Source organism: Mobula birostris, chromosome 11 (genome assembly GCF_030028105.1).
Source record: "Mobula birostris isolate sMobBir1 chromosome 11, sMobBir1.hap1, whole genome shotgun sequence".
NCBI lineage: Eukaryota > Metazoa > Chordata > Chondrichthyes > Myliobatiformes > Myliobatidae > Mobula > Mobula birostris.
This window is the reverse complement of record NC_092380.1, coordinates 25,078,882-25,097,458: the sequence shown is the minus strand read 5'-3', so window position 1 is coordinate 25,097,458 and position 18,577 is coordinate 25,078,882. Positions and strand designations below refer to the sequence as shown.

General features: G+C 45.0%; 1 protein-coding gene across 1 annotated transcript in view; it reads left to right on the top strand.

Annotated features, from left to right (window-relative positions):
• The window catches only part of LOC140204643 (excitatory amino acid transporter 2-like), a 71,396-nt gene extending 53,296 nt beyond the window's left edge, over nucleotides 1-18,100 (top strand). The window contains exons 7-11 of the mRNA XM_072271340.1: nucleotides 1,650-1,883; nucleotides 7,501-7,695; nucleotides 10,828-10,962; nucleotides 14,894-15,125; nucleotides 17,954-18,100. Coding sequence (XP_072127441.1) covers nucleotides 1,650-1,883; nucleotides 7,501-7,695; nucleotides 10,828-10,962; nucleotides 14,894-15,125; nucleotides 17,954-18,100 — 943 coding nt within the window. The remainder of the gene's footprint in view (nucleotides 1-1,649; nucleotides 1,884-7,500; nucleotides 7,696-10,827; nucleotides 10,963-14,893; nucleotides 15,126-17,953) is intronic.
• Nucleotides 18,101-18,577: the final 477 nt, after the last annotated feature.

Below are 18,577 nucleotides of genomic sequence, written 5' to 3'. Positions count from 1 at the left end.
TTCATTGGTCAGGACATGAAATACAGGAGCTGAGAAATGACGCTGTCCATAGTTATTTAAGATGTTGGTGTGGCCTCTTTTGGTTATTAAACTAGACAGAATGCAGGGAAGGTTCACCAGGACATTGCCTGGACTTAGAGGCCTGTGTTACAAACAGCATTTGTGTAGACTGGGACATTATTCCCTGGAACGTAGGAGATTGAGATCTGATAGCGGTATATGCGATCATGAGGGGCATAGACAGAGTGAAAGGACATGGTTTTTCTCCCTGGGATGGAGTGCTGAAAAAAGAGAGATTAATATCAGAGGTAGGAGATTCAAAAGGGACATAGAGGCAGCTTCTTCACACAAAGAAATGAGCTGTCAGAAATAGTGATGGAGGCGGGCATATTAGCAGCATATAATCACCACCTAGATGAGTACATAAGACCCTAAGACACAGGAGCAGAATTAGGCTATTTGGCTCATTGAGTTTGCCCCACCATTCCATCATGGCTGATTTATTATCCCTCTCAACCCCATTCTCCTGCCTTCTTCCCGTAACCTTTGACACCCTGATCTACCAACCTCTGCTTTAAATATATTCATTGCCGCAGATTCACATACTCTGGCTAAATAAATTCCTCCTCATCTCTGATCTAAATGGACGTTCCTCTATTCTAAGGCTGTGCCCTCTGGTCTCAGAATCATCCACTATTGGAACCATCCTCTCCAGACCCACTTTTAATAGGCCTTTCAATAATTGATAGGTTTTAATGAGATCTCCCCTCATTCTTCTAAACTCCGGTGGGTACAGCCTCATAGCCAGCAAATGTTTCTCATACATTAACCTTTTCATTCCCAGAATCATTCTTGTGAACCTCCTCTGGACCCTCTCCAATACCAGCGCATCTTTTCTTAGATAAGGAGCCCAAACTGCTCACAATATTCCCAGAGTGGTCTGACCACTGCCTTAAAGTCTCAGCACCACACCTTTGCTCTAATATTCTAGTCCTCTCAAAATGAAGGCTAACATTGCATTTGCTTTCCTTACTACCAACTCTACCTGCAAGTTAGTCTTTAGGGAATCCTGTATGAGGACTCCCAAGTCCCCTTGCACCTCCAGTTTTTAAAATTTTCTCCCCATTTGGAAAATAGTCTACGCAGGTCCATACACTTCCCCACACTATATTCCATCTGCCACTCCTTTGCCCATTCTCTCAATCAATCCAAGTCCTACTGCAAACTCTCTGCTTCCTCAACACTGACTCCCCCTTCACCTATCGTCATTTGTCCACGAACCTAGCCACAAGCCCATCAATTCCATCATCTAAGTCATTGACAAACTGTACAATGTGAAAAGGATGGTCCCTATTCTGACCTCTGAGGAACACCGCTAGTCAATGGCAGCCAACCAGAATAGGCCCCCTTTATTCTGACTTTTTGCCTTCTGCCAATCAGCCAATCATCTATCAAAGCTAGTATCTTTCCCGTTATATAATGGGCTCTTATCTTGATGGATTGTAGGGGCTAGAGGGCCATGGGTCAAACACTGGTCAAGGGGACTAACTCTCTGGGCAACAGAGCCAGCATGGATGAAATGGAGTTTCTAATGGAGTATGGCACTTGGATCTCCTCCTGGCAGATGAGTAAGTCTGTTCTTTCTTTAGGTACTCTCCTCTGGGAATCGCCTCCCTGATCTGTGGGAAGATTGCAGACATCAAGAATCTGGAGGCCGTTGCTAGGCAGTTGGGGATGTACATGGTGACGGTGATAGTAGGCCTCATCATCCACGGTGGCATCATTCTCCCTTCCATTTATTTGATGCTGACGAGGAAAAGCCCACTGACGTTCTTTGGGGGGATATTCCAAGCTTGGATCACAGCTCTAGGAACAGCATCCAGGTAGGATCACCAGTCCTCCTCCCCACCCAAACCTGCTGCCTTGGACATGTGAAATGAAATCAGCCTGTCCTGTCTCTGATGGATGGTATAGAGGGAGCTGTACTTTCCACTCAACCTGTGCTGGCTGTGGCTTAGTGTGTGTGGTGGGACGGTGCAGGGGGAGTTTTACTCTGCACCTTGCCTGTTATCATTCCCATGTGGTGGATGGTGCCGGGGGATCCCTGTTCTCCGTCTTGTCTGTCATTGTTCCAGTGTGCCCTTATTCCTTATGTATGTCTCCTACAAGGCCGAGCCCTTGGTGTGTACCTCCCTCTCCAGGCATCCAGTCTTGGACCCTGCTATCTGATCCATCCCTTTGTGTATTCCTGACCTATGAGGCAGATATGAGACTTGTCTGCATCCCAAAATTGCCTCCAGGAGGGGAAGCCCTCCTCCTCCCTCCTCCCTTCTCCAAGTGGTCTAGAACTGATGGAAGGTATCCTGGATTCCTGGGAAACTGGTTTATTACTGTTCTGTACACTGAGGTACAGTGAAAAGCATATCGAAGAGATTAGTTTTATTTATCACATGCACATTGAAGCATACAGTGTCGTTTGTGTCAAATCAAATCAGTGAGGATGTGCTGAGGGCAGCCTGCAAGTGTTGCCACTCTGTTGGTACCACAGCATGCCCACAACTCACTGACACTAAATGGTAACCCCTGATTTAACCCTGGCCTAATCACGGGGCAACTTACAATGACCAATTAACCTTACCAATCGGTTTGTCTTTGGACTGTGGGAGGAAACCGGAGCACCCGGAGGAAACCCACACGGTCACGGGAAGAACGTAGCAATTGAACCCGGGTCACTGGATCTGTAAAGCTTTGTGCTACCATGCCACCCATTTATGCCACCACGTACACCTTGAGGTTAATTGACTTGTTGGCATATAGAGGAAAGTAAAGAAATACAATTGAATTTATGAAAAACTATACATCCTGTAAGCAAAGAATGAGCTTTGTGGGAGGAAACCAGAGCACCAAGAGGAAACTGACGCAGTCAGGGGGAGAAGTTTCAAATTCTTTACAAACAACAGTGGAAATAGAACTGTGATCTCAGCTGGCTGTTGTAAAGCATTGTGCTAAACACTATGCTACTGTACCACTCCGTTCACACAGGTCGATCATTACGTCAGAGCATAGGGGTAGTACAAGGTAAAACAGTAACAGTGCAGAATAAAGTGTTGCAGTCACAGAGAAAGTGCAGTGCAGGTGGACAATAAGGTGCAAGATCATAACGAGGTAGATGGCGAAATCAACAGTCTATCTTATCACACTAGTGAATCATTCAATAGTCTTATAACATCAATAATAATCTTTTTTTTGGCGTGTGCCTGTGTGCGTGCGAGTCTGTGCGTGTGCACCTGCGTGTGCGTGTGTGCGCGCCTGTGTGTGTGCGTGTGCGTGCGTACGTCCCTGATGATGTCTTTTTCATGGCTTTTCACAAGGCACGGAGCAGGAGAGAGACTGTGTGGCGTGCCACTCCTCACACATCTTTGCAGTATTTTCCCTTTGTTTTACGAGGTCGAGTTGTGATCTTGACACTCAGCCTGGTACAGATGGAAAATGTACTCGGGAGTGGACCCGACTAGTTTCGAACCCAGGAACCTCCGCTCCCAGGTCCAGCGCCGATGTCATTGCGCCACCAGACGGCCCGACAACAATAATGATCTAATAATCAAAGTTTTGAATGCCTGGACCCTCTAGCCTCCCACTTCCTCTCTCAACAGGTTAAACACAATTCAAGATTCACGATTGTTTATTGTTATTCTTCAATAAATGAGTGCAAAGGAGAACAAAATGGTTGTTACTCTGGATCCAACACAGCATAAAAATACACAATAAAAACACAATTATTATAAATATGAAAGCAATCCGATAAAGTACAAACGCTAGAAAATCTGCAGATGCTGGAAATCCAAAGCAACACACAGACAAAATGCAAGAGGAACTCAGCAGGCCAGGCAGTATCTATGGAAAAGAGTAAACCATCGACGTTTTGGGACAAGACCCTTCATCGGGACTGAAAGGGAAGAGGCGAGATGCCTGAGTTAAAAGGTGGGGTCGGGGGAGAGGGGAAGGAGGCTAGCTGGAAGGTGATAGGTGAAGCCGGGTGAGTGGGAAAGGTAAAGGGCTGGAGAAGAAAGGACAATAGGAGAAAGGGAAGGAGGAGGGGACCCAGGGGAAGTGATAGCCTGGTGAGGAGAAGTTAAAAGGTCAGAGGAGGGGAGGGGAATTTTTGTTCACTGAAAGGAGAAATCGATGTTCATACCATCAGGGTGGAGGGTACCCAGGTGGAATATGCGATGTTGCTTCTCTAGCCTGAGGGGGACCTCTTTTTGGCACAAGAGGAGACCATGGACCAACAAGTGACTGAGTGTGGCTGTGTATATCAGTAAGATTGGTTTATATATGTAGACTGATAGACTGTACACAAAGTGACGCTAGGTGCAGGAGTATCTGTACATAAGGTGACTCTGACAGGAAGTGATAAAGTCACAAAGTGACTCTTGGCAAGAGAAACTCTTCTAGGTATCAGCAGGACATGTGGAAACACAGCAGGACAGTGACTGCGTCAGTGTAGGTATGAGGTGCGGAGTGTAAGTGTAAAGTGGCCGTGGTTGTGGGGGGTGGTGCGGTAGGTGAAAGGTGCTGAGGGGCTGTGGAGAGGAATGGATGATGTGGATATAGTGGTGGAAGGAGGGGTGGTGGGGTGGATTAGTAGGTGGAGGTGTTGATCAGCCTGAAGGCTTGGGGGATGTACGTAACTGTTTCTGAGTCAGGTGGTCCTGGCTTGGGTGCTGCGTAGCCCCTTCCCTGATGGGAGTGGGACAAACAGTCCATGAACAGGGTGGCTAGTATCCTTCATGATATTGCTAGCCTTCATGATAATGTCATCAGTGCCAACACCCACTTCACAAAGCGGCCTCCAGCTACTCTTTCTCAGTACAGATTTAGAATCGCAGTCAGGTTTATTATCACAGACATATGTTGTGAAATGTGTTGTTTTGCAGCAGCAGTACAGAGCAATAGATGAAATATACTATAAAATAAGAAATAATAAATCTATATATCTATCTATCTATCTATATACGGTATATATAGATAGTGTTGTGAGTACTAAGATGCTCTTCTGCACACCAGAGTTGTAATGTGTGGCTATTTGTGTTACTGTTGCCTTCCTGTCAGCTTGAACCAGTCTGACCATTCTCCTCTGACCTTTCTCATTAACAAGGCATTTTCACTCACAGAACGTTGTTCATTGGATGTTTTTGTTTCTTACACCATTCGCTGTTGAGCTCTAAAGGTTACTGAGAACAGAAGTCAGCAGTTTCTGAGATACTCAAACCACCCCATCTGGCACCAACAATCATTCCCCAGTCAGTCACTTAGATCACGTTTCTTCCCTGAGAACTGAAGAAGGGTATTGCCCCAAAATGTCAACTGTTTATACATTTCCATAGATGCTGCCTGACCTGCCGAGTTTCTCCAGCATTTTATGTATTTTGCATTGGAATTCCAGCATCTGCAAAATTTCTAGTGTTTACATTTCTCCCCTATTCTGATAATTGGCCTGAACAACAACTGAACCTCTTGACCATGCCTGCATGCTTTTATGCATTGAGTTGCTGCCACATGATTGGCTGAATAGATATTTGCATTAGCAAGCTGGTGCACGGAATCCTGTTGAATATCACTGGCATATAGGGTGAAATTAGTTGTTTCGTGGCAGCAGTACATTACAATACACAATAACAAATGACAGTAAATATATATAAGTTAAATTAGAAAAGTTGTGCAAACGAGAAAAAAAAGCAGTGTCCATGGGTTCAAATTTCCATTCAGAAATCTGATGGCAGAGGGCAAGAAGTTGTTCCTGAATTGTTGAGTGTGTCTCTTCAGGCTCCTGTCTGATTGTAGCAAGGAGAAGAGGGCATGTCCTGGATGGTGGGGGGGGGGGGGGGGGGTGGTCCTTAATGACAGATGCCCCTTTTTTGAGGCATTGCTGCTTGATGGCATGCAGAATGCTGGGTAGGCTAGTGCCCATGCTGGAACTGACTGAGTTCGCAAGTATCTGCAGCTTATTTCGATCCTGTGCAGTAGATTGCCCTCCCACACCAAACTGTGATGCAGCCAGTTAGAATGCTCTCCACTGTACAGCTGTACCTAATAAAGTGGCCATTGAGTGTATATATAATAAATAAATAGTGGAAAAATTCTTTCTGCTTCTCTCTATCCCCTGTGGACTGCTTCATCCACTGTAGGAAGGTCCCAATGATCCAGCGTCTGACAGATCCGGTATTCTGATGGGTCATTATCTGGCCCACTGTCCTCATTATCAATGGGCCAGCAACTCAGTTATCCACCTGGTCACAGAGTTGGCCGTTAAATTGCTAACGACATGGGTGAGGCTGAATTTGGAGTATTGTGCTCAGTTCTGGTGACCTACCTACAGGAAAGATATCAACATGTTTGAAGGAGTGCAGAGAAAATTTATACGAGGATGTTGCCGGGACATGAGGACCAGAGTTATAGGGAAGGGTTGAACAAGGTAATACTTTATTTTTATTTTTTAATTTTATTTAGAGATAAACACAGTATCAGGACCTTCCAATCCGACGAGCCTGCGCTGCCCAGTTACACCCAAGTGACCAATTAATCTACAAAATCATATTTCTCTGGAATGTGGGAGGAAACTGGAGCACCTGGAGGAAACCCATGCAGTCATAGAGAGAATGAAGAAAGTTCTTACAGACCGTGCCGGGAATTGAGCTTGGTTCAATGGCATTGTAATAGCATTACGTTAACCGCGACACTACTGTGCTACCCCATGGTATTATCTGGAGCGCAGGAGAACGAGGGGAGACTTGAGAGAGGTATACAAGATTATGAGGGGTATAGATAGGGTGAATGCAAGCTGGCTTTCTCCACTGAGGTTGGACCTGACTAGAACTACAGGTCATAGGTTAAGGATGAAAGATGAAATATTTAAGATGAACATGAGGGGTTACTTCTTCACTCAGAATGTGGGTTGAGCTGCCAGAGGAACTGGGTTTAATTGCAACATTTAAGAGAAATTTGGATAGGTACATGGGTGGGACCTCACAATCTAGCTTGTCATAGCCTTGCACCTTATTGCTTCTTTGCATTTCTCTTTTTCATTAGCTATTAAACTTTCTTCTGCACTGTCATTATTTTCCCTGGATGCACAGAGGTGATGAAACGATCTGTCTGGATGACATCCAAAACAAAGTTTCTCACAGTACCTTAGTGTATTTGACATTAATGAACCAAATAGCAGTTGCTAGTCACCAACCCGTTCCGACTGAAAGCCCTACCCGTTCACACAGAATGCAACTTCCCTTCACCAAATTCCTGATGATATCATGAAGAGTTGGGACACTCCTAGAAAATCTTTTATACTTTCTTTATATTAATATTCGACATAGCTTTCACGTTGTTACCGTAATGGTGTTAAGATACTCAGATCCTACCCCTTCAGCTGCTGACCAACTGACTTCCCTCGACGCCTCGGCATTTCCACTGCCTCCCCCTCATTTTTTCTCTCCCGTCCAGCGCTGGCACCTTGCCCGTCACCTTCCGCTGCCTAGAAGAGAACTTGCACATCGACCGGCGGGTGACTCGCTTTGTGCTGCCCATTGGCGCCACCATTAACATGGACGGCACGGCCCTCTACGAAGCAGTGGCGGCCATCTTCATCGCTCAGATGAACGGGATCATGCTGGACCCAGGGCAGATCATTACAGTCAGGTGAGTGACCCATCTCTTCCCACTGGCATGGCAGGGAGAGCCCCACATCCCTGTGCCAAGGCCACAACTTCCTTACTGTACTTGCTTCTCCCTTCCTCCACCCTGTAACAGACTCGACTTCAACCATTGGCCTTTACCCTCCGCAGCAGGGTCTGACCCACAGGCCACCGAGAGACGGATGTGCTACAGTGTCTATAAAAAAAACATTCACCCCCTTGGAAGTTTTAATGTTTTATTGCTTTACAGCATTGATTGACAGTTGACTTAATTTGTCTTTTTTTTTGCAACTGGTTAACAGAAGAAGACTCTTTCATGTCAAAGTGAAAACGGATCTCTACACCATTATCATCAGCCCCACTGATTTGCTGACTATCCAGAACTCATTTAGAACGACTCAATGACTGAGCCTCCACGGTTTTTTAGGGCAAAGGATTCCAAGGTCTTTTAAGTGAAGACATTTCCTCGAGTCCCATTCCTCATTAGACCACCCCTTATTCTGACCCTTGACTCCGGGCTTCTCAGGCGAGGAAACACCCTTCCTATATACAGCCTGTCCACCTGTGTGAGAATATTGTGAATTTCAGTGAGATACCCTCTTATCCCTCTAACACAGGTCAGGTCTGCTCGGGTTCAGACTCATCACTGTACAAAATGTTTTGACACACGTGTGATAAACCATGGTCTGGTTGCTGTTGGAGCCCATCCACTTCAAGGTTCAACGTGTTGTGCGTTCAGAGATGCTCTTCTGCACATCGTAACATGTGGTTTGGCCATTCTCCTGTGACCTCTCCCATTATCAAGTTGTTTTCGCCCACAGAACAGTCACTTACTGGATGTTTAAACTCTAGAGACTGTTGTGCGTGAAAATCCCAGGAGATCGGCCATTTCAGAGATACTCAAACCACCCCATCTGGCACCAGCAATCATTCCCAGTCAAAGTCAGTCAGATCACATTTCTTGCCCTTTCTGATGTTTGTTCTGAGCAGCAACTGAACCTCTTGACCATGTCAGCATGCTTTTATGTCAGCTGCTGCCACACGATTGGCTGATTAGATATTTGCATCAACAAGCAGGTGTACCAGGTGTACTTAATAAAGAGGCCACTGAGTGTATAGCTAAAGTCTACTCAATTCTCCTCATATGTGAAAGCTGACATCCCAGGAACCAGCCTGGTGAATTAAAGATTGCCTTTTTTTGTCACAACACATCCAGTAGTTTGCATCAGTGATGAACTGAGTCTGAGGATGTGCTGGGGGCAGCCAACAAGGGTCACCACACATCTCACGCCAGCATAGCAAGCCTACAACCTGATAACCTTAACCTGTACCTCTTTGGAATGTGCGGAGGAGACTGGAGCACCTGAAAGAAACTCCCACGGTCGTGGGGAGAACATACAAACTCCTTACAGAGAGCAATGGGAGTTGAACCTGGGTCATGCACGCTGTTAAGTGTTACGCAAACTGCTGTGCTACCGTGCCTCCCCCTTATTCATCTAACCTCTGGAAAAGGCAGGTCCTGTTTACTCAATCTCTCCTTGTACGTCAAAGTGCCATCCCAGGCACCAGTCTGGTGAGTCTTCACGTCATACCCTTACCCTGCCTTTGGAGAGGAGACCCAAATTGCACTCAATGCTACACATGCTGTCTCCCCAGCACACTGTATAACTGCAGTTTGTTAGGCCCAGTTGATGGAGATAGGGAGGGGATAGTCTGATAAACGTTAGATTAGATTATTAGATTAGATTATGAGGACACGCAGTCCTCTTTTATTGTCATTTAGTAATGCATGCATTAAGAAATGATACAATGTTCCTCTAGAATGATATCACAGAAACACAAGACAAACCTAGACTAAAAGAACTGACAAAAACCACATAATTATAACATATAGTTACAACAGTGCAAAGCAACACCGTAATTTGATAAAGAACAGACCGTGGGCACGGTAAAAAAAAAAGTCTCAAAGTCTCTCGAAAGTCCCATCATCTCACGCAGATGGTAGAAGGAAGAAAAACTCTCACTGCCATGAACCTCCAGTGCCGCAAACTTGCCGATGCAGCACCCTGGAAGCACCCGACCACAGCCGACTCTTGAGTCGGTCCGAAAACTTTGAGCCTCCGACTAGCCCTCCGACTCCGAGCACCGAGCACCATCTCTGCCGAGCGCTTCGACCCCGGCCCCGGCAACAATCAATAGGCAAAGCCAAGGATTTGTGGCCTTCCCCTCCGGAGATTCTCAATCGCACAGTAGCAGCGGCAGCAAAGCGGGCATTTCAGAAGTTTCTCCAGATGTTCCTCCGTGCTCCTCACATCTGTCTCCATTAAATCAGGATTGTGCATGGCCCCTACTTAACAAATACGATATCATTTTGGAGCGGCCGTGCGCGCTGCGTCGTGCCACCATCTTCTCCTCCCCTCCAGTATAAAGCATATAAAGCATAGAACATTTCAGCACAGTACAGGCCCTTCAGCCCACGTTGTGCTGACCTTTTAATCTACCCTAGGATCAACCTAACCCTTCTCTCCTACATATTTCTCCATTTCGCTATCATCCTTGTGTCTATCTAAAGAGTTTCTTAAATGCCCCTAATATATCTGCCTCTACAACCACCCCTGCCAGGATGTTCTATGCACCTACCATTGTGTAAAAAACTTACCTCTGACATCCACCCCATACTTTCCTCCATTCGTCTTAACATTACACCCCCTTGTATTAGCCATTTCCACTCTTGGGAAAATTCTCTGGATATCCAGTTGATCAATGCCTCTTATCATCTTGTACACCTCCATAAAGCCATCCTCTTTCACTCCAAAGAGAAAGGCCCTATATTGCTTCACCTTTCTTGATATCCTGTAAATCTCCTCTGCACCCTCTCTAAAGCTTGCACATCCATCTTATATTTAAGGGTGTAAGTGGGCAGTGAGGGCTCATTGGGCCGGAAAAGTCTGTTAGTTGCTGTGTCTATAAATCAGGGGTTCCCAACCTTTTTTTGCTGTGGACCCTACCATTAACTGAGGGTTCTGTGGACCACAGGTTGGGAACTCCTGCTCCAAGTTTAAAAGAATAAAATATTTAAATTTCAGCCTTTTTCTTGAATTGATCTCTCATTTTTTTTTCTCTCTCTGCTCATCAGCCTGACGGCCACCTTAGCCAGTGTTGGGGCTGCCAGCATTCCCAGCGCTGGCCTCGTCACAATGCTCCTGATCCTGACGGCAGTGGGTCTCCCCACCCAGGACATCAGCCTCCTCATCGCAGTCGACTGGCTGCTGTGAGTAGGTCCAAGCGGGGGTGACTCAGGGACTAGGGCTGGGTGGTGCATATGTGGGTCTGCGGGGTGTCGGAGGATCGAGGAAGGGCGGTAAGAACATAGGTTGGACCATGAGAATAAGGCAAGGAAAATGGGATAGGGATGTGCGGAAAATGGCAGTTCTCTCAGCCTCTGAAGAACCATACTCAATGTTTTAGGAACAGCTTCTTCTCCTTCACCATCAGATATCTCTAAGCACCATGCACCCATGAACACCACCTCACTATCTATCTGTCTATGTATTGAATGTATTGCAACTGAGAGTAAGGTTCTTTATATATAATTGATTCCAGTTAACTGGGACACATTTTGGTCCAAATAAGTCGCTGCCCCCATTAGCTGAAGTGTCATGGAAATAGTTAAAAAGGTATAAAAAGGGCCAACTACCGTTTAACTGAGTAACAAATTATCTGCTTAAATAAAATACAGAACAAATTATAACACTGTCAATACTACTACAGTACTATAAAACTGTGTATTAGTTCCTGAAAGGTATCAACAGAGGAATTCATCTGCTGTGTTCCTCTGAATGAGTTTAAATGAAAAAAATCCTAATAGACACCTAGCGCAGATAAAGGACTGTCTTCATACAATTTTTGACGATTGCATTCTCCAGGACTTCATTTTCATTGTAACATTCAAGTTGATTGTTGATACCTTCAAATTCTTTGTAGCTCCTAACTAGTTGAAGTCGTGAAGTCATTTCATTTTCACTCTCGATCCATTTCTGGCAACTCCAAACCTGAATGCTTGAAACCTCAGTGAGCAAAACAACTCTGAATTGTCTTACTGCTTACTCCTTGCCAGCTTTCCGTGTCAAAAGTCACTGCTTTTTGAACATAGGAACACACAACTGATGTTATTTAAAAACTGTTCACTCTAAGCATAGTGTCCTGGCTAATGGCCACATAAGTGCACATGTCTGACACTAGTTAGGTAACATCCTCCAGCCACAATTAACTATATAACCATATAACAATTACAGCACGGAAACAGGCCATCTTGGCCCTTCTAGCCTGTGCCGAACTCTTACCTTATCCTAGTCCCACTGACCTGCACTCAGCCCATAACCCTCCATTCCTTTCCTGTCCATATATCTATCCACTTTAACTTTAAACGACAACATAGAACCTGCCTCAACCACTTCTGCTGGAAGCTCATTCCACATAGCTACCACTATCTGAGTAAGGAAGTTCCCCCTCATGTTACCTCTAAACTTTTGTCCTCTAACTCTCAACCCATGTCCTCTTGTTTGAATCTTCCCCACTCTCAATGGAAAATATCTAACCACGTCAACTCTATCAATCCCCCGCATAACTTTAAACACCTCTATCAAGTCCCCCCTCAACCTTCTACGCTCCAAAGAATAAAGGCCTAACTTGTTCAACCTTTCTCTGTAACTTAGGAGATGAAACCCAGGCAACATTTTAGTAAACCTCCTCTGTACTCTCTCTCAATTTTATTGACATCTTTCCTATAATTTGGTGACCAGAACTGTACACAATACTCCAGAGTTGGCCTTACCGATGCCTTATACAAATTCAACATTACATCCCAACTCCTATACTCAATGCTCTGATTAATAAAGGCCAGCAAACCAAAAGCTTTCTTCACCACCCTATCCACATGAGATTCCATCTTCAGAGAACTATGCACCATTATTCCTAGATCCCTCTGTTCTACAGCATTCCCTCTGTTCTACACCATTTACCGTGTATGTCCTATTTCGATTAGTTCTACCAAAATGTAACATCTCACATTTTTCAGCATTAAACTCCATCTGCCATCTTGCAGCCCACTATTGTAACTGTCCTAAATCTCTCTGCAAGTTTTGAAAACCTATCTCATCATCTGCAGCTCCACCTATCTTAGTATCATCTGCATACTTACTAATCCAATTTACCACCCCATCATCCAGATCATCAATATATATTACAAGAAACATTGGACCCAGTACAGATCCCTGAGGCACACTGCTACACACCGTCCTCCGATCTGACAAACAGTTATCCACCACTACTCTCTGACATCTACCATCCAGCCACTGCTGAATTCATTTTACTACTTCCATATTAATGCCTAAAGATTGAACCTTCCTAACTAACCTTCTGTGTGGAATCTTGTCAAAGGCCTTACTGAAGTCGATATAGACAACATCCACCATTTTACCCTCGTCAACTTTCTTAGTAACCTCATCAAAAAATTCAATAAGATTTGTCAAACATGACCTTCCACGCACAAATCCATGTTGACTGTTCCTAATCAGACCCTGTCTATCCAGATAATTATATATACCATCTCTAAGAATAATTTCCATCAATTTACCCGCCACTGACTTCAAACTCACAGGCCGATAATTGCCTGGTTTACTCTTAGAACACTTTTTAAACAATGGAACCACATGAGCAATACACCAATCCTCTGGCACCATCCCCATTAAGCAGCATATTGTCCCAAATGAACAAAGGAATCCTGATGATTTTCTCAATTAGTTTTTGTGCTTTACGGGTTCTTCCAAATATGTGCCTGCCCCAATTAACTGATGACCCAATGAAACGGACTCCACTGTATTGCACTGCCCTGCTGCCACAAAACGACAATCAGCCAGTGCCGAAGAAGGACCTCAGCCCAAAACATTGACTGTTTATTCCCTCCATAGATGCTGCCTGACCTGTTGAAATCAGTGATAGTTCTCTGTGATACAAAGGCAGTACCACTCCATAGCTCCATCACTCCGTGGGCCAGACCTGGTCTGCTGACCATTTCCAGCAATGCTAACTTCGTTCTCCATGTCCAGCATCCCGAGTGCTTGGCTTCTGTGTTGGGGAGCATTCATACAGCAGTTCAGCTTCGTGTTCGTTGTTGGGGACCCTGAGTATACGTGATGTGAAAACTGGCTTTTTGCGGGAGCAGCACCAGACAAGGACAAACAGAAGTTAAAATAAATTTTAATTCAGATACATTTACATCAAGACATACAGTGAAACGTATCATTTGTGTTCAGATTTTTAAAGTTTAGCTCGAAACAGTGAAGTGTGTCGTTTGCACCAATGACCAAAACCGTCCATGAATGTGGACTAGGGGCAGCCCACAAGTGTCTCCACACTTCCGGTGCCAACACACCCCACTAACCCTAACCGTGCACCTTTGGAATGAGGGAGGAAACCAGAGCACTCAAAGGAAACCCATGCGGTCACGGGGAGAACGTACAAACTCCTTACAGGCAGAGGCGGGTATTGAACCCCGATTACACAACTGGCTCTGTAAAGCTTTCGGATTACTGCTGCTCTAGAAAGTTGTCTGTGCACCCAAGGATGAGCTGGGAGCAGCCCACAAGTGTTTTGCCATGCATACTGGGGTCAACATAAGATACCCAAAATTAACATTAACTCTAAGTATTTCTGTATTTATACACATTTTCATCCTCATTATCATCAGGTGCCATGCCCAGTTTGAGCTATGACTGGCATGGCCCACACACGTTTTACCTCAGTTTATTGTCTATCTAATTCTTTGTTCTTATAATTGTTGAATGTTGTTTTTTGTTCCATGTTGTGTCAACACACCACAGCAATTTCCCAATACCTGTAAATGTATATGGGGATAAAATTGATCTTTGACCTTTGATCTTTGACATTTCTTACACAACAAAATGAACATAATGATACTAGTAGAGAGAGAGAAATACATTCTGAGGTAGTATTAGGGATTTTCAGATGGGTTTAGGAACCTGATGGCAGTGGGGAAAAAGCTTTTGTTGAACCCGAGGGTATGGATCTCCTGCCTGGGGTATGTTGTGTTGTCCCTCCCCCTTCCAGAGGTATAAACACCAAAGCAATGCCCCCAACCTCAGGTTCACTAGGCACTGCAGTGACAGGTCTTTGTATTGCAGGGACAGGATGAGAACGTCGGTGAACGTGATCGGTGATTCTTTCGGTGCTGGGATAGTCCACCATCTCTCCAAACGTGAGCTGGCAGCCATCGATGCCCAGCACACGGACCAGGCCGACTTGGAAATGATTAAACTCCAACCGTCGCTCAACAATGACAAGATTTACAAGATGGAGATCAAAAGTCCACTTCCCTACGCAGGATACAACTCCTTACCAACAGATGATTATGAGGTAACATTTCTAATTCGATCAACTTTCGAATGAGTGTGCTCTTTGTCGCCCATGTATGTCCTGTAGAGGTGTCCAGAATGATTGATCAATGTCCGAAACAACAGAGAAAGTGCAGTGAATTGTAAACACAAGAGATGCTGGAAATCCAGAGCAACACACACAGAATTCTGGAGGAACTCAGCAGGTCAGGAATGAAGAGGAATATGGAGAGGAATAAAGTCAACGTTCTAAACAGGCACCCTTCATCAGGACTGGAATGGAAAGGGGAAGAAGCCAGAATAAGAGCGTGGTGGGAGGGGAAGAACTACAAGCTGGCTGGTGATAGGTGAGACCAGGTGAGGGGGAAGGTGGGTGGGGAGGGGGTTATGAAGTAAGAAACTGGGAGGTGGAAGAGTCAAAGGGCTGAAGAAGAACGAAGCTGATAGTAGAGGAAAGTGGAAAGGGCAGGAGATGGGGAACCAGAGGGAGGAGATGGGCAGGACTTGAGGGCGTGGAAGGGGAAGAGAAGAGCCAGGAATGAAAGCAAAAGAGTGGGAGAACCATTTGAAACAGAGTGAGAAATTAGTGGAATTTAGAGAAAGCAATGTTCATGCCATCCAGTTGGAGACTAAACAGATGGAATATTAGGCGTTGCTCCTCCAACCTACATTTGACCTCGTCGTGTAGAGAAGGCCACATACAGACATGTCATGGTAAAGAGATGTCGACTGTTTATTCCCCTCCATAGTTACTGCCTGACCTGCTGAGTTCCTCTGGCATTTTGCATGTGTTACTCAAGATTTCCTGCATCTGCATAATCTCTTGTATCTCAATGTCCAAAGATGCTTTAAAGCAACACTCACAACACGCTGGAGGAACTCAGCAGGTCGGGCAGCATCTGTGGAAAAGATCGGTCAATGTTTCGGGCAGGAACCCTTCATCAGAACTGTGGAGGGAAGGGGCAGAGGCCCTATAAAGAAGGTGGGGGGAGGGTGGGAAGGAGAAGGCTGGTAGGTTCCAGGTTAAAAACCAGTGAAAGATAATCCAAGTCCATATCCAAAATGCAGAAAACCTGGGTAACATTCTCCCTCTCCCTCTAATAATTGGCCCACATCCCTCTAATAATAATAATAAAAACTTAATACCAAGACCATAAGATGTAGTAGCAAAATTAGGCTATTCAGCACCCCCCCCCACATCAAACCTTCTCTGTCATTCCATCACGGCTGATTTATTATCCCTCTCAGCCTCATTCTCCTGCCTTCTCCCCATAACATTTGACACTCTGACTAATCAAGAACCTATCAACCTCTGCTTTAAATATACCCAGTGACTTGGCCTCCACCACCATCGGTGGCAATGAATTCCATAAATACACCCTCTGGCTAAAAAGATTCCTCCTCATCTCTGTTCTAAAGGGACATTCCACAATTCAGAGGCTGTGCTCTTTGTCCTAGATTCTTCCACTGTTGGAAACATCTGCTCCATTTCCACTCTACCTAGCCTTCCAATATCCGATGCTTCATTGAGATCTACCCCACCTCATTCTTCTAAACTCCAGTGAGTACAGGCACAGAGCCGTCAAATGATCCCCGTACAATAACTCTTTCATCCCAAGGATTATTTTTGTGCAAATCCTCTGGACCCTCTCCAATGCCAGCATATCCTTTAAATTACTTAATATTATGATAAATAACAATAATTATTATTAATAATACATAATCATCCATATCACATACTAATCCAACTGACTTTTATATGTCATTATTGTACATGCCTCAACTACTTCCTCTGGCATCTCGTTCCATATACCAGTCATCCCTTTGATGAAGAAGTTGCCAACAACAGGAATTCTGCAGATGCTGGAAATTCAAGCAACACACATCAAAGTTGCTGGTGAACGCAGTAGGCCAGGCTAGGAAGAGGTACAGTCGATGTTTCAGGCCAAGGCCCTTCGTCAGGACCCTTCGTTTGGCCTGCTGCGTTCACCAGCAACTTTGATGTGTGTTGCTTGAAGAAGTTGCCCCTCAGTTTTCTTTAAATTCTTCACCTTCTCACCTTCAACTTGCGTGCATTTACCCTGTGTCCCTCATAATGTAATATACCTCCATAAGGTAATCACACCACCCCCCTCGGTCTCTGACACTCCAAGGAATAAAGTCCCAACCTGCTCAAGGTCTTTCCATAGCTTCATAGTGAGAGGGTTAAACAGCCCTGATCTCCCACTCATTGGGGCGAGACATAACTACAATAACATCTCCCCCCATCATCAATGACCCCCCCCCCCCAGGCCATGCTTTTCCATCATCAAGGACTCACTCTGTGCAGGCCATGCTCTCTTGTTCTCTTCGCAGGTAGGAGGAACAGGAGCTTTGGAGCCCACACCACCAGGTTCAGGAACATTTACTCCCCTTCCACCATCAGGCCCCCGAACCGGTGAGGAAAGCTTCATTCACCTAACACTGAACTGAGTTCATAACCTACAAACTCACTTTCAAGGGCTACAGCTCTCATGTGTTTAGTGTTACTTATGTGTGTGTGTGTGTGTGTGCGTGTGTGTGTGCGTGTGCGTGTGCGTGTGTGTGTGTGTGCGTGTGTGTGTGCGTGCGTGTGTGTGTGAGTGTGCGTGTGTGCGTGTGTGTGTGCGCGTGCGTGTGCGTGTGCATGTGCATGCGTGTGTGCGTGTGTGTGTATTTGCACATTAGTTTTTAGTCTTTGTTTATATATAGTTTTTCATAAGTTCTCTTTTACTTTACTTTCCTGTAAATGCCCGCAAGGAAATGAATCACTAAGTAGTTTATGATGATATATATGTAGATTAGTAATTAATTTACTTTGAACTTTCACAGATTATAGACTCCAAGAACGAAGGGACAGAGGAAGATGACAATGAGCTGGAGGGAAAGGAGGAAGCAGAAGAACTGAAGAACAGCATTGAAACCCTGCCCAACTGTGACACGGAGAAGAGTGAAGATGTGAATGGAGAGGATGAATAATTCTGTTTGGTTTCTTGAGTATCTTTTAGGCTTTTTTCCCCTCTTAGAGACAAGCAGATGTAAATCCTTAGTCCTAGATAGCGGCCCAGCACTCACTTGCACTCAAAAGCATGTTAGATGATTAATCCATATCAATTGCACATTCTGTCAGGTGGTTTCTTCTGTACCTCAACAACTCAACCACTTCACGGTAGTTTGGAATTGTCAATGTGTCAGGATGGTCCTGGGATTAACAGGTAACGTGCTCAAGCACCCGAGATTAGCACCATTACAAAACTCTGCTTCTTTTTAAAGAGTTATCCCAAGAACCCAACTTGGCATTTTACAAATAAGCTGGTGGATAATGGCTAGATTTAGAGTAAGAATCACTCAGTTGGATATTCAGGAGTCTAGAAGTTCACTGGTTGGCTGTGGGAAGGCAGGGTACTGCAGGAGTAAATTCATGGAAACAATGGTGAAAGTGCAAAGATGGGTTGG